The 15546-nt window shown below is 41.2% G+C and overlaps 1 protein-coding gene across 1 annotated transcript in view; it reads right to left on the bottom strand.

Moving 5' to 3' along the window:
- Window positions 1–3906: 3906 nt before the first annotated feature.
- Window positions 3907–15546, bottom strand: part of LOC109929954 (frizzled-1-like) — a 33316-nt gene continuing 21676 nt past the window's right edge. The window contains exons 2-3 of the mRNA XM_048614987.1: window positions 9790–9849; window positions 3907–4017 (exon numbers count right to left, since the gene is read on the bottom strand). Coding sequence (XP_048470944.1) covers window positions 9800–9849 — 50 coding nt within the window. The 3' untranslated portion in view covers window positions 3907–4017; window positions 9790–9799. The remainder of the gene's footprint in view (window positions 4018–9789; window positions 9850–15546) is intronic.

Here is a 15546-nt window from a genome sequence, read left to right as displayed (position 1 = left end):
TACACACTGCTGCTACTGAGCATCGGTGGTGAAGGGAGTGGATGCTTGTGGATGTAGTGCCAACCAAGCAGGTGCTTTGTCCTGGATAGTGTCAAGCTTCTTGAGTATTGTTGGGGCTGCACTCATCCAGGCAAGTGGGGAGTATTCCATCACAATCCTGACTTGTGCCGTGTAGATGGTGGACAGGCTTTGAGGAGTCAGGAGGTGAGTTAGTCACCGCAGTATTCCAAGCTTCTGACCTGCTTTTGTAGCCACTGTGTTTATCTGATGAGTCCAGTTAAGTTTCTGGCCAATGATAACCCCCAGGATGTTGATAGTGGGGGATTCAGTGATAATAACACCATTGAATGTCAAGGGGTGGTGGTTAGATTGTCTCTTATTGGTGATGGTCATAGTGTGGCATTTGTGTGGTGCAAATGTCACTTGCCACATGTCAACCCAAGCCTGGATATTGTCTAGATCTTGTTGCATTTGAACACGGACTGCTTCAGTATCTGAGGAGTCACTTTGTGTCGGTATTCACCAAAGAGAAGGCTGTTGCTCGACTAGCCTGTGGAACATTTCGCCAAGTTTTGGCTTTAGTCCCCAGATGTCAGAAAAGAGGATTCTTCAGGCTTGGATTTAGCCATTATTGATTGTGGTGCCTTGGTCGATGCCAGGAAGTCTGTTTGGTTTTAATCCTTTCTTTAGATTTCTTAGCACCTTGATACAGATGTATAACTTGTTAGGCCATTTCTGAGTATATTTAACGAGTCGATCATATTGCTGTGAGTATGGAGTCACTCATAGGCCAGGTTAGGTAAGGACAGCAGATTTCCTTCCCTAAATATCTTAAGTGAACCAGGTAGGTTTTATGACAATTGACAGAGATTGTATGATCACCATTAGACCAGGTTCATACAACTTGATTTCAAATTTCACTATCTGTTACATTGGGATTCAAACTCTTGTTCCCAGAACACTGGCTGGGTCTATGGATTACTAGTCTAGCAACAATACCACTACCTTACTGCATCCCTTCAAATTCTTGAAATATTAACTATATTTTGCAATAACTAAGTTGTTCTAATTTGCTACCTTTTCCCTGCAAATGTTATACTCTTCCTTCCAAGCATGGGGTTTAATTCTGTGAATTGTAGTCACATTCTAAAGCCTTGAGAAAGTGCAGTTATTTATGTGAATGTCAGCACACCATTCAATTGAGAGGTATTACTGGCAAGCTCAAAGTTGTCTTCACCCAATGTTTACATATTATCACTTCATCAAGTCAATGAATACTAATTCCATACATAAATCTGTGCCAATATTTACTCTCCCTAGTGCCTCAATCATCACTCTGGCTGAGTTCAACATAGATAAGATTGAGCCTAGGGTCAATCACTCACTCACTCACTGGATCAACAATCTGATCTTTAAAAGGAGCCCTGTTTTATTGAAAATATATCCATTGGGGTACATTGTGTTGTCCTTCCTTCTGACATTTTCTCGGGCATAGACTAGTGACTATTTGGAATCTAAATGATATATTTGAATGCTGTGTCCCAGTTACGTCCTTTAGAGAATTACAATGATATGAGAAAGTTACATTTGGTGAACATTAGATGAGTGCTTGGGAGGTAGGCTAAGTTGTTGTAAGGTATTAAGAAGGAAGGAAGGCATTGAGTATTGCTTTTTAACAAGTGCCCACTTTATGAATGAATGAATGATTTTATTGTCACAAGTATTTTACAATAAAGTCCAGTGAAAAGCTTTCATCCATTGCCATAATATGGCGTTATTTTAATAGTTATAATAATACAAGGAAAATGAAAAGATATTGCTGAAAGAGCAGTCAACTCATGTTCAAGTTCTGAACCGGCTCAGAACCACGAGTGCCTTGCCACCGTCTATGCCGGACCCAGCTAACGTCAAAATTGCTGATACTCAGGTGCCATCTTTCGCTGCTGGGCCAATTCTCCTCTGAAACCTTCTCGCCACCATCTGCACCAGTCCCACCAATGTCATAGTCGTATCTCTCACCACTGGGCCCATCTCGTCGATGTCACTGTGATGCCCTTCTGCCACCATTTCATCGCCACCAGCACTGGACCCAACTAATGGCAAAGTCACCAATCCTCAGGTGCCATCTTTTGCCGATGCACCTACCTCGCTAATGCTGTCTTCGCCAATGTAGCAGCTGCCGATTCCAATGCCGGGTCCTGTGCTTGCCCCAAAAACGTAGGGATCCACTCGCCACTGCTATGAGATCTGCGCTGGGCCCACTCACTGCTGCCATGAGGTCCATGCTGGGCTCACTCTCTGGATTTCTATTTCAGCATGAAAATCAACTCTTTTTTTCAGTCATATTATCTATTGGTAGGAGTTTACATGATGTGAGTTCTTATCTTGGGTATCCTCATCCTGGTAACAAGTCTTCCCTTAGTGGATGGCAATCTGTGCACAATGAGCTGCAATGGCACTCATTCCATTGATTAACAGAGTATCATTAATACTCAGATGTCTTGTGCTCTGATAATGAAAAATGGCAATGTTCTGCTGCTGGTTCAACATTTCCAGCTTCAGGTTGTATTAGGAGGTGATGGCCTACTGGTATTATCACTAGATTATCAATTCACCAATTCAGACAGCACCTTCTAAACACACAACCACATCCATCTAGAAGGACAAGGGCAGCAGATACATGGGAACTTCATCACCTTCAAGATCCCCTCCAAGCCACTCACTATCCTGACTTGGAAATATATTGTTGTTCCTTCACTATCACTGGGTCAAAATCCTGAATTTCCTCCCTGATGGCATTGTCAGTCAACTCACAGCAGATTGCCTGCAGTGGTTCAATAGGCCGCTCACCACCACATTCTCAAGGGCAACTAGGGAACGGGCAATAAATGCTGGCCAGCCAGCGACGCCCACATCACACAAATGAATAAAAGAAATCCAGAGTCCCAGGTAATGTTTGGGGGACTCAGATTCAAATCCTGCCACGGTGGAATTAGGAGTGTAATGATGTCCAAGAAACCATTGTAAGGGGAAAGCCTCATCTGGTTCACTAATATCCTTTCAGGAAAGAAACTGCTGGCCCACATGGGATTTCAGACCCAGAGCAATGTGACTGACTCTTAGCTGCCCTCTGGGCAATAACTGCTGGCCTACTAATGACTTAAACATCCCATGAATGAATAATAAAAAATGTACATACTTCTTCATATATGCTCACAGTATTTTCATGCATGAAGAATGGAAATGATTAGAAGGTAAGCTGCGAAACTTGATTTTAAGTACACTTCAACTGAAAGTCTATGTACCTGGAACTTCCAAGAGGTAGTTCAATTTTCACCAACGCTCGAAAGAAATGGTCCACATACTCAACCCAGATGCTGGGAAGATGCATGGCAAATAATTTTGGAAATTAAGAATGTGGTAGTCTTGATCACAGTAGGGTTTGTGTTTACCTTACCTACTTCTCTTTCTGTTTAGTTCTCTTATACATCATTCATATTCATTCATATCCTGAGCATAACCCTCCGCAGCATTGCCAATTGCTCGCTAACAAACTCCACGTGAACTCTTGTCCCTCACTTCAGCATTCATGTGATCAAGGATTTCATGGTTACTTTAATACCTGAATACATATCATACAGTCATATCCAGTTGTCCAATTGCTGATTCGCTACTATCATCTTCTAAAACAGCAGAATTTTCTGAGGAAGGGTCACCGGACCCAAAATGTTAACTCTGTTTTTACCTTCACAGATGCTATCAGACCTGCTGAGCTTTTCCAGCAACTTTGTTTTTGTTCATGTTTTTGTTTAGTCAGATTATAAATGCTTCCAAAACGTTAAAATTCTGTCCAGCAACAAGCAGGGAGCCTTGGAATGCCATACCTCATTTGGGTGCACAGTGGCATTTTAAAGATGATGGAGGTGCAAGGGATGCTGGGCTTTCAGCAGATCTCCATTGAGCGGCGAGTTGTTCCAGAAATAGCACATGCCAAGACAGAGCTGTGTGAGAGACGCCCTAAGGTGTGATGGATAATTAATGAAACAAAGTGAGAAACCTCACTAGGCATTGCAGTAAGAAACCCTCCAAAAAACTCATCACAATTTGGAGTGAGACCAAAAAAGTGTAACATTCAGCCCCGAGACATTGATTAATATCACAGCCCCGAGACATTAATTAATATCACAGTTACTTTGGCTATTGCTAGGAACATCAGCATTCCTGAATATTGCTGCCTTGTAATTTCTTCAATTCCAGTTTCAAATTATATTCATCACAATGTTATTCATTACAAATACAGTTGAATTGGAAACACATAATCCTCATGCAAAATTGTCAATATAAAGTGTCTGGAACATCCTATAGCCTCAGGGATTTCCAATGAATTAAGCAGTACTCTTTACACAAGTCTAGGCTTGCCTAGCAATAGCACCTCATCTAGTAGTGGCTCTACTGAACTCCCAAAACAAAAATACATTTCCTTAAACAATTAATAAAAGAGAGTTTTGTCCATTTCAATTTAATGGGTACCATTTTCAAAAGTTGTTTTATTTTCTTCTAATCTAACCCATTTTAACACAATCAACTTTAAAAGAATTCAGTTATCCACAACAGTCGCAATTTAATGTACTAATTTTAAACTGACTTGTATATAAAGCTGATAACTATAATAGCTAGAGACGAGGCAAGTGTTTACCTCAATTCAATAGAAGGGCAGACTTTCTGCAAGGGTAGGCACTAACGTCAACAGGACATTGATGAACAACACAGTTCTGTCTCCATTTTTAACTGCTGGGGAGAAGGAGCAAGTATGGCATGTGTGAGCCAAAAGTACACAGCAGACCTGGGGAGTCTACATCAGTAGCCTTCACAACATATCTCGACATTAACCTCTTCTTTTGAGCAGGTGAATGCGACAACATTTGAAAGAAATCAGACATTTGTTAATAATGCAGATTGTACTCTATTGATGCATTATTAGTTGGAGGCCTAAGTAATGCAGCAGTGATGAACCCCATCTCCGCCCGCTATCCCCCATCCTCGACCGCTGGCAGACTCCAAGACCAGTTCTAACAAGAGGTAGATCATGGGCTAGAAGAAGCTGGGAAGGTAAGTTTTAAGACATAATTTGACGTTTCCTAACACATTTGGAGGAGTAGGAATGCAGGCAATAAAAGCTTGTAGACAATCAGAAGAAGCATCATTGGGTACATTCGTTAATTACTGTGACTTCAGATTTCCCTTATCGAGGTGGGTGGAATTTTAAACTACTTCATATTACAAAACAGCAATTAGCACCTCCAAAACTTTCAACATCTACCATCTTTTCCTAGCAACCTGTGTTATTTGAGAAGATTCCAACCAATCAAGGGCTTTACTCTTTTTTATAAAATGACTTAGAAAATGCCACCAAGTGATTGTTTACTGAGTTCTAAGCAACAACAAGTGAACAATATCCTCTAACTACAGACCTTAAAACAAATCCAGTAGATGATACAGCATAATAACTTACATTTCTATGGTGCCATTTACATAGTAATAGGTTCCAAGTTGTTCACAGGAGTCATTATCATTAACTTCATCAGAAGTCCATATTAAAAGAGGAGAGGGATGGATGGTTTAGGGAGAGAATGCCAAAGCTTACTTGTCAGCTGTGGGAAGTGTTGCTAATGAAATGCAGAAAATTAAACCAAGAAACCAGAACTGTAGGACTACAGTGATCTTGGAGCTACTGTAGAGGTGAAGGAGGTTACAAAGCTAGGAAGGAGCAAGATTATGGAAAGAAAACAAGAGACCAGTACAGTAAATTCACCATAGAGCTTCCCATAATTCTATGTTTTTAAATTAATCTCCATAAGTAAGGAATTTTGAAGCTGGGATTTTGGAACTGATGGTACTGATTTCATCCCTTACATGTTGATTCTGGCCCTATTACAGCATAAATTTTTACTTTGACACTCTTCTTCAAATGCATTTTCATGTTGCTATTCTAAAGTAGATAAACTTATTTTAATTCAAAATCCATCTGCCATTCCTTGGCCCAAACACTGAATTAGTTTAGATTTCTTGTTATCAGTCACCCTCAGATACATTAAAAGGCAATGTGGCTTGTTGTCATGATGAAACTTTATAATATTACAAGAATGAATAGGATGAACAACAGAGATTTGTTGTTCAGGTCTCTGTGGTATTCAACTGTATACTATTCTGGTGAGTTTTTTCACTTATCATCACCTTCCGTTTCTGCTGCTGAGCCAGATTTGAATCTCATAAGCTGATGTACCAACTGTTATTGTCAGTTCCAGCCAACTATCACTTTTTGCAGTTGCTATATCCAGGAGTACTAATATCATTTTTCAGTACGTTCACCCAATGATTCAGCAGGTATCAGCCATTCTTGAAACCGTTTCTTTTGGCACAAATTAAGTTTTTAATTGTATACTTAACTTTAAACTGAACAACTTGTTTTGTGAGCATTTTAATTTCCAAATGTCAATTACAGACTATCAATAACAGATTGAACACAATGAAACTGAATTGAGTGGATTTCAGTTTTTAATTTCCTGTGTAACATATCTTTAAAGCCAGATTTCCTACAGGGTAACCCATCAAATACATCTTAACCAGTTTACAAGTCTTGTAATCAAGACTTGCACAAAAGTGATTGCAACAGCCATATTGATACAGATTCTTGAATGATTGTACTGCAAAGTAATTAATATTAAATGTTCTGCTGGGCATAACTGAATTCATTTTAGTGTCACAGTTTGAATTTGCACAGATAGAATAAATTGTCTTGAAGATAGTTGTCTTGAAGGCTCGGTGGTTAGCACTGCTGTCTTACAGTGCCAGAGGCCAGGGTTCAGTCCCATCCTTGGGCAACTGTGAAGTTTGCACATTCTCTGGGTGTTCCAGTTTCCTCCCACAGTCCAAAGACATGCAGGCTGGGCAGATTGGTCATGCTAAATTGCCCATGATATGCAGGCTAGATGGATTAGCCATGGGAAATGCAATGTTATAGGGTGGAGGGGTGGCCCTGGGTGGGCTGCTCTTTGGAGGGTTGATGTGGACTCAATGGGCTGAAGGGCCTGCTTCCATCCTGTAAGGGACTCTACAATGAGGTCACCTTTTCTTATAATAACCCATGTTATGCTAGAATCCTTACTATTTCAAATGCAACCTATTAACCACTGCAATTTGGAGGATCAATGGAAGTTGATCAAACTTGCAGATGATCCTGAATTTAGGTTTGGAGGTGTATGTGCAGTAGTCCCTCTTAATGAGAATGCTGCTTGCACATGACAACAACCTGTGCATGGAAACTCTTAATGTGGGGAGGTTGTTATACTGCAGCAACCACACAATTCTGACCAGGCAAATCTCCCACTTTTACAGCATGCTATATGCATAACAGAAAGATTTTACAAATTGATGTTTGACCAGTTTGGCCAAATGATGACATTCCCACTGCAGCACAAGCTCGGAATTGGGTGTAGAGTTATGGGGACAGGAGATAGTACTGATGTGGCAAAGGGGAAAGAAGATCCAAAGAGGATAGCTAGGAATCTAACAAATGATTTAGATAAAATATTGACGGGTCAACAGTTGATAAATTTTAACATTGTCAAGTAAAAAGTATTGTAAAATGGACAAAAATGTAGATAATACTAATAGTAAACAATACTAATACATCAATCAATAAAGCTAACAAATTTAGGAATGATTTCGTAAAGGTTTCTTGTAGAAAGTGTTCAACAGTGAGCAATCTAGTGGAAGCAAAAGTCCTGAAACCATTTAAGATTCAGTTTGTTGTTGTAATGGGGGTTTATAGGTTTATTCTGGACTGATAAGCTAAAACGGATCAAATGCCTTTCACTTAGCTTGTGATGTCGCAGCATTTGAGTAACCACCTCTATGAAACTACTAATTGCTTTTGACTATTCATATATGCAATGAATGTGTTATTCACACACGCTTAATAGTTTAAATGTATGAACATTTAATTCAGAACTGAGAAATGAATGCTTAGAAATTCAAGTCAGCCACTCTCAATTGCACATACAAATGTTCTGTGTAGTTGAGTGAAATGCTAGAACTTCTCACACTAAATTATAGAAAAGGCCACAGTTCAAGTATGCACTAAGACATCATAAGGAATTTACTGCTGCATGCACAGTTATATATGCATCAATATCTCCATGCTTTACATAGTGGAAACTGACAGGATGATAATATTTGCTCAACTGGTTAATTTCCATTGTCTACTCACAACAGTATTTTATTAAACAGAATTTTCTTACGCTACACATGAACATGCAGGCTAAAATGGTAACAATGTATTGTATGTAATATATTTCAGGTCTGGTAAGCATTGGGATAAATCAAATTGTAAATTACAATAACCCAGGTTGTAGAAAACTTGGAACAGGCACAATACTAAAAACTGCTAACTGGACTTCCCATCATTTCATTTATTTTGTGAATTAAGAAATTATAAGTTGCCCAAATAATCTCAAAATTGGTGTTGCTCTGGGTGTGAAGATGTTGGTTGTGTTTTTTAATACGTGAGATCAGGTGAGGACTCACCACTTAATTAGGAGTGGTTTAGAAAGATCAGAATCATGAGTAATTTACATGGTTGTTAGAAAAGAAAAATATATTACCCACCTCACTCACCCCCATGCCATGATTTTGTGCACAGAGAAAGGGAAATCAAAGTCAGTAAGGTTGTTAATGAATATATTTAAAATGAGGGTAATGGAAAGAAAAGGAGGAAACATATATGACAGTAATGGGACTTTAACATGACAATCCAAATAGCCTATTTATATGTTTGTGCATAAGGTAGAATATCCAGCTTGTTACATGTAGCAAGGCAATTTGTCCACTGCCTGTGATTCACTAGTGCATCCTTGTGACATCATGGTGAAAACCTCAAAAAAAATCTTTAACTGTTAAGTTTGATAAATTGAATGAAAAATATTACTGCTATTTTAATTACATTTCTTAAATTCCTATTCCAAGGAGGCGAAGTTCATCTTGTAGTGTAAAAAAAATCAATGAAAGTACAAAGTTCTAATTTTGTACTTAAACTGATTCACCTGGGGATCAAGTGAGGCAATCTCTAAGAAGTGAATATAAAGGATCTAAAATTCCTTAAGTCACATACAATTTTATCAGGGGTTCAGAAACCAGGACGTGTTTGTGCGCAAGTATTTGAAGTGACAACTCGTTTTGTAAATTCATTTTGTGGGATGTGCTTTGCCGGCTGGCCACCATTTATTGCCCATTCCTAGTTGTCCTTGAGAAGGTGGTGGTGAGCTGCCTTCTTAAACGCTGCAGTCAACCCACTATGGGTTGAGCCACAATGCACTAAGGGAGGGAATTCCAGGACCTTGACCCTGTTAAAACTCGAGTTAACAAAACATATGGGGTTCAAGGATTGATAGACAGAGGCATAGCAACTTATTTTAACTCTGTACAATAGATGCATTTTTATTTGTTAGAATTTCACAAAAGCCCAATCAATATAAAAGAGTAGTTTTACCCCAGTTGTGATACTGTTTCATTTGTAACATACTTTTGAAGGATGCAAAGTCTTTGAATAAGATATAGAGATGATTTACTAGAATGACCCAGGTTTATGCTTTGGGGACATCCCAATCATGGCAGCTGATCTGGAGTATAAAGTTAGCCTCAGTAAATGCAGCCATGACAACTAACATCATTATCATAAAAATCCATCTGGTTTACTAATGTCCTTTAGAGAAGTAAATCTGTTGTCCTTACCTGGTTTTGCCTACATGTGACTCCAGACCCACAGCAACGTGGTTGACTTTTGACAGCTCTCTGAAATGGCAAAGTAAACTGCTCAGTTCATGGACAACAAATGCTGACCTTGCCAGCAACACCCACATTTCACAAAAGAATAAAACATTAACTAGAACATCTTAAGTCCTGAGGGCTTACAGATACATAGATAGATTGAAAAAATGAGGTTGTTCTTATAGAAAAGGCTAAGGGGAGATATGACAGATATATTTAAAACCATGAATAATTTAGACAGAATAAATAAAGAGAAACTGTTCGAATGAATTAAACTGTTCAAATGAACATAGACTGAACGTGGCTAGCAAAAGAAGCAGAAACAATACCAGGAAAACTGTTTTTGATGCAACAAGTAGCATGAACAACCTGAAAAGATAGTGAAAACAGCTTCAATAATAGCCTTCGAAAAGAAAACTGGATAATTAATGGAAGGCATTAAAACTGCAGCAATATTGTGAAAGGGCAGAAAAGTAGGACCAACAAGATGGTTCTTCAAAAGACCCAGCACAAACTCAATCAGTTGAATGACCTCATTCTGTGCTGAACTCTATATACTATAGCTGTTTACCTGGCTTCCCTTGAAGTTCCACCAGTCAGAAAATTGATTTATTTTGGAAGACCAGAAGTATTATTGCAGTATTTCAAACAGTACACAAATTCTTACTTGTTTCCTTCAGTGCTCAGAAAAATAATAGTACATTTCAGTCTCTTTGCCTCTAATGCTGATGCTAAGATTTCTGCTACAGCATAACCATGGAAATAACATGGTGTAGAGTTGGATGAACACAGCAGACCAGGCAGCATCAGAGGAGCAGAAAAGCTGACGTTTTGGGTCTGGACCCTTCTTCAGAAATGGGGAAGGGGAAAAGTGCCAGGGGTGGTGGGGCTAGTGGGGAATGTGGAGTGGACGAGGGAGTCGTGGAGAGAGTGGTCCCTCCAGAAGGCAGATAAGGGTGGGGAGGGGAAAAATGTCCTTGGTAGTGGGGTCAGATTGCAGGTGGTGAAAAGTGGCAGAGGATGATGCATTGAATCCGGAGGTTGGTGGGGTGATGCATGAGGACGAGGGAATAGGGGATGGCATTCTTGCAGGAAGGTTCATGAGAGGAGGTGTATTCTAGGTAGCTGTGGGAGTCTGTAGGCTTGAAATAGATATCGGTTTCCAGGTGGTTGCCAGAGATGGAAACAGAGAGGTCCAGGATGGAGAGAGAGGTATCGGCGATGGTCCAGGTGAACATAAGGTTGGGGTGGAAGGTGATAGTGAAGTGGATGAACTGTCCGAGCTCCTCGTGGGAGCAAGAGGCGGTGCCGATACAGTCATCGATATAACGGAGGAAGAAGTGGGGTCTCGTGCCAGTGTAGCTGCGGAAGAGGGATTGTTCCACGTATCTTACAAAGGGGCAGGCATAGCTTGGGCCCATGAGAGTACCCATGGCCACCCCCTTTGTCAGTAGGAAGTGGGAGGAGTTGAAGGAGAAATTGTTAAGGGTAAGGACAAGTTTGGCTAATTGGATAAGGGTGTCGGTGGAGGGGGACTGGTCGGGCCTGTGGGAGAAGAAGAAGCGGAGGAAGAAGCCTTTAGGCCATCTGCATGGGGAATGCAAGTATATTGGGACTGGATGTCCATGGTGAAGATGAGGTGTTGAGGAACAGGGAATCGGAAGTTTTGGAGGAGGTGGAGGGTGTGAGTGACGTCACGGACGTAGGTGGGGAGTTCCTGGACCGGGGGGAGAAAATGGAGTCGAGATAAGTGGAGATAAGTTCGGTGGGGCAGGAGCAGGCAGAGACAATGGGTCGACCAGGGCAGTCAGGTTTATGGATTTTGGGAAGGAGAAACGGGCGGTGTGGGGTTGGGAAACGATGAGGTTGGAGGCGGTGGGTGGGAGGTCACCTGAGGTGATGAGGTTGTGGATGGTCTGGGAGATGATGTTTTGGTGGTTGGGAATGGGGTCATGATCAAGGGGGCGGTAGGAGGAGGTGTCAGAGAGTTGGCACCTGGCCTCAGCGATGTAGAGGTCAGTGCGCCATACTACAACTGCGCCTCCCTTGTCCGCGGGTTTTATGGTGAGGTTAGGGTTGGAGCGGAGGGCTGCATGTTCTGTGGGGGAGAGGTTGAGGCGATGGATGTCACGAAGGCAGTTGGAGATGAAGAGGTCGAGGGACGGTAGGAAGCCTTGGGGTGGTGTCCAGGAGGAGGGGGTGTGTTGGAGGTGGGAGAAGGGGTCAGTAGAGGGGAGGGGGAGGTTAGGCTTGCGATTAAAGAAGCAAGCGTGGAGGCCAAGGCAGCAGAAAAACTGTTCGATGTCCAGGCGTGTGCGGTATTCGTTGATGTTTGGGTGGAGGGGGATAAAGGTGAGTCCTTTACTGAGGACTGAGCGTTCATTCTCAGTGAGGGAGAGGTTTGGGAGGATGGTGAAGACCTGGCAGGGCTGGGTGCTAGTGTAAACTGTGGAGCTGCTGGCTGTGGGGGCGGTGGATGGAGCGCTGTCAGCGATGGGCGGAGCAGCGTCGGCGTCGGCGGTGGGCAGACCATAGAAATAGTGCTTTAAGTTAGGTTAAAGAGGTATTGGTGTTTGTTCTCTGCAATGGTGTCTATTTTGTGCCCAAGTGACAGATACCAGCAATTTCACAGTTATTATTTCATAGGATATGGGTATAACTGCCTGGCCCAGCATTTTTGGCCCACCTGTAGTTGCCTTTGAGAAGGTTGTGGTGAGCTGCCTTCTTGAATCACTGCAATCCATTAGGTGTATGGTAACCAACAGTGCTGTTAGGGAGGAAGATCCAGGAATTTGATCTCGTGAGACTGAAGGATGGTGATATATTTCGAGGTTTGCATGGTGTGTGGCTTAGAGGGATACTTGCATGGGGTGGTGTTTCCATGAATCTGCTGCCCTTGTCTTTCTAGATGGAAGCGTTTATGGGTTTGAATATCACTGGCTAAGCCACCTTGGTGAATTGCTGCAGTTCACCTTGTAGACGGCGGACAGACTTCAGGGAGTGAGGAGGTGAATTACTTGCTGCAGGATTCCTAGTCCCTGACCTGCTCTTTTAGTCATTATATTATTCCTTCTCTGGACAATCATAATATGTTGATAATGGGAGATATAGTGGTGGTAATATCATTAAATGTCAAGAGGCAATGGTTAGTTTCTCTGTTATTGGAGATGGTCATTGCCTGGCATTTGTGTGGCATGAATGTCATTTGCCACTTTGCAGCACAAGTCTGAATATTGTGCTGGTCTTGCTACATTTGAATATGGACTGCTTCAGTATTTGAGGAGTCATGAATGGTGCCGAACATTGTGCAATCATTGGCGAGCATCCCTACATCTGACCTTATGACGGCGTGAACTCATTGATGAAGCAGCTGAAGTTGGTAGGGCCATCTGAGGAATTCCTTATTCCTTACTTAGATGACTGACTTCCAACAACTCACTTGTGGAATTCAGCTCTTCTGTCCATGTTTGAATCAAAGCTGTAAGGAGGTCAGGAGTCGAGTGGCCCTGGAGGAACCCAAACCGAGCGTCACTGAGCAGGTTATTGCTGAACAGGAACTGCTTGATAGCACTGTTGATGACACCTTCCATCACTTTCCTGATGATTGAGGATTGATTGACGGGGCGGTACTCTGCCGACTTGGATTTGTTAGATTGTGCATTACCAGCAGTAACCATCACTCCTCTGATGAAAATGAGGAGCTGCTGTGTTTGATTGGTCAGCAGCTCTTAGTGGATGGGACTACTCTGCGAGGCATTCAGTCCTAGTGAAAGGCTAGCAGTAGGCAGTTAAGTCACTGACTACCTTCTGGGCTCCTCCATGGAACTGGCAAGATTTCTCTGGAGTTCTTTGAAACTCCCATCGAGCTGACTACATCCAGCTGGAGGAAGGTCATATATCCTGTACAAACGGCTGCACCTTGTTTGGGATTATGGATGATCATGACACTTGGCATCAAGATCTCTAAAAAAGGTGAAAATTATATGGATTTATATTCCGAATTGCCACGCAGTTGCCTCGGATGGAACAGGACCTGTTAAAATTACAGGAGAATACAGTAGATTCAGTTGTGATGGCCTCTACCGAGGTCAGTTAACTATCATTTCATTGTCAATGCTTCCATGTACATGATGGTTAAGGCTGACTTCCTTAACTTTAACTAACTGATATTACAAATAGTGTGCCCCTGGATAAAGCTTCCACAATTCTGAACACATACCTGTAAATTATGGGCATTTCTCAATCTTCTGTCTATTTCTAAATAAGAACGTTCATTGGATACTGTTCTTTGTACACAGTTTTAGTTCCTCAGTTTGGCTTTTAAAATCTAGTCTGCATTCCTGCAGCCTAATTTCTATTCTAGTCCAGGGTTAGGAGGGTAGACAGGAAAGTGAAATTGAGATCATAACCAAATCAGCCTTGATCTTATTGAAATGCACAGCAGGTTCAGGAACTTATGTTCCTAAGTTTCATGGTCCTGTGTCCTATGTTGCAATTAGGATAACACAGCAGGGTGAACCTCATGTCTGAAAATGTGTTTTTAATCACGTTCAGATTAATGGAATGAAAGCTATTCCTCCTGCTTAGTCCTACATTGTTCTCTATATTTTTTGTAATTTAAAATTCCATACTGGAAAAGCAATTTAAAGATTAGCCTTCAATATTTTCTGTTCAGAGATGTCATGACACATCTCTGGAGCTTGTAGAACTTGGAACCCAGGCCCTCTGGCTGAGAGGTAGAGACAAAGGTTATCCTTAGATACTTTCCTAATCAACCTGTTCAGGGATATTATTACACACCTCTGAACAGGTGAGACTTGAACCCAAGTCTCCTTGTCCAGAGGCAGGGATGCTACCACTCTGCCACAAGAGCCCTAAAGTAAGCCTTAGTTTTTTTAAAAATCAACCTGTTTAGAGATGTTTTTACACACCTCTGAAACTGGTAGGACTTGACTCCTGCTCCAGTCGTAGGGACATTATTACTGTTCCACAAGAGGACCCAAGGTCAGCCTTAGTTGTTTTGTTTTATTTAAATTAATCTATTTTTCTAATTAACCGGTTCAGAGATGTTATTACATAACTCTGGAGCATTTGGGACTTGAACCCAGGGTTAGTGTTAGTAACAAGGGTGCATGTATTCCAGATGAATAATTTGTTGACGATGCTTCAATAAGAAGCATTGTAACTAATTCTGAGGACCAAACGAAGTTCAGCGAGGATAATGATAACATAGTGCAATGGGCAAAAAAAGCAGTAAACAGAATTCAATGTTGTTGTAATGTGGTATTTTTTTTAATACATTTTGAAAGTAGAAAGAGTTCTTTCATGTATCCCCTTTCAGAACTGTAAGACATTGTGAAACCTATTACCACCAATGAAAATCAATTTTGAGTACCCTAGCTTGATTCCTTGCGTAAGCATCCAACTGTAACCAAAGAATATCCTACAATAACCTCTTCCCACTGCTGTACTATTACCTCTCAATTACCTCAATGATCTATTCTTGGTTCCCTCCTTTTTCTCAACTACATGTTGCTTTTTGATTCGATCAAAAAAAGACAATATCATGTTCCTGTGAACACTTATGGTGCTCAACATAACAATATCTCTCTCTATCCACTTCAATGTCACTGTATTGTCAGTCTCCTTGTCCAACATACAGTCCTTAATTGAGCGAAATATCCCTCAATTAAACACTGCAAATATAGAAACCGCTGTCTT

The sequence above is a fragment of the Rhincodon typus genome, chromosome 2 (assembly GCF_021869965.1).
Source record: "Rhincodon typus isolate 14 chromosome 2, sRhiTyp1.1, whole genome shotgun sequence".
NCBI classification, from domain to species: domain Eukaryota; kingdom Metazoa; phylum Chordata; class Chondrichthyes; order Orectolobiformes; family Rhincodontidae; genus Rhincodon; species Rhincodon typus.
Note: the sequence above shows the minus strand (reverse complement) of the source record. Positions and strands in the feature narration are given on the sequence as shown.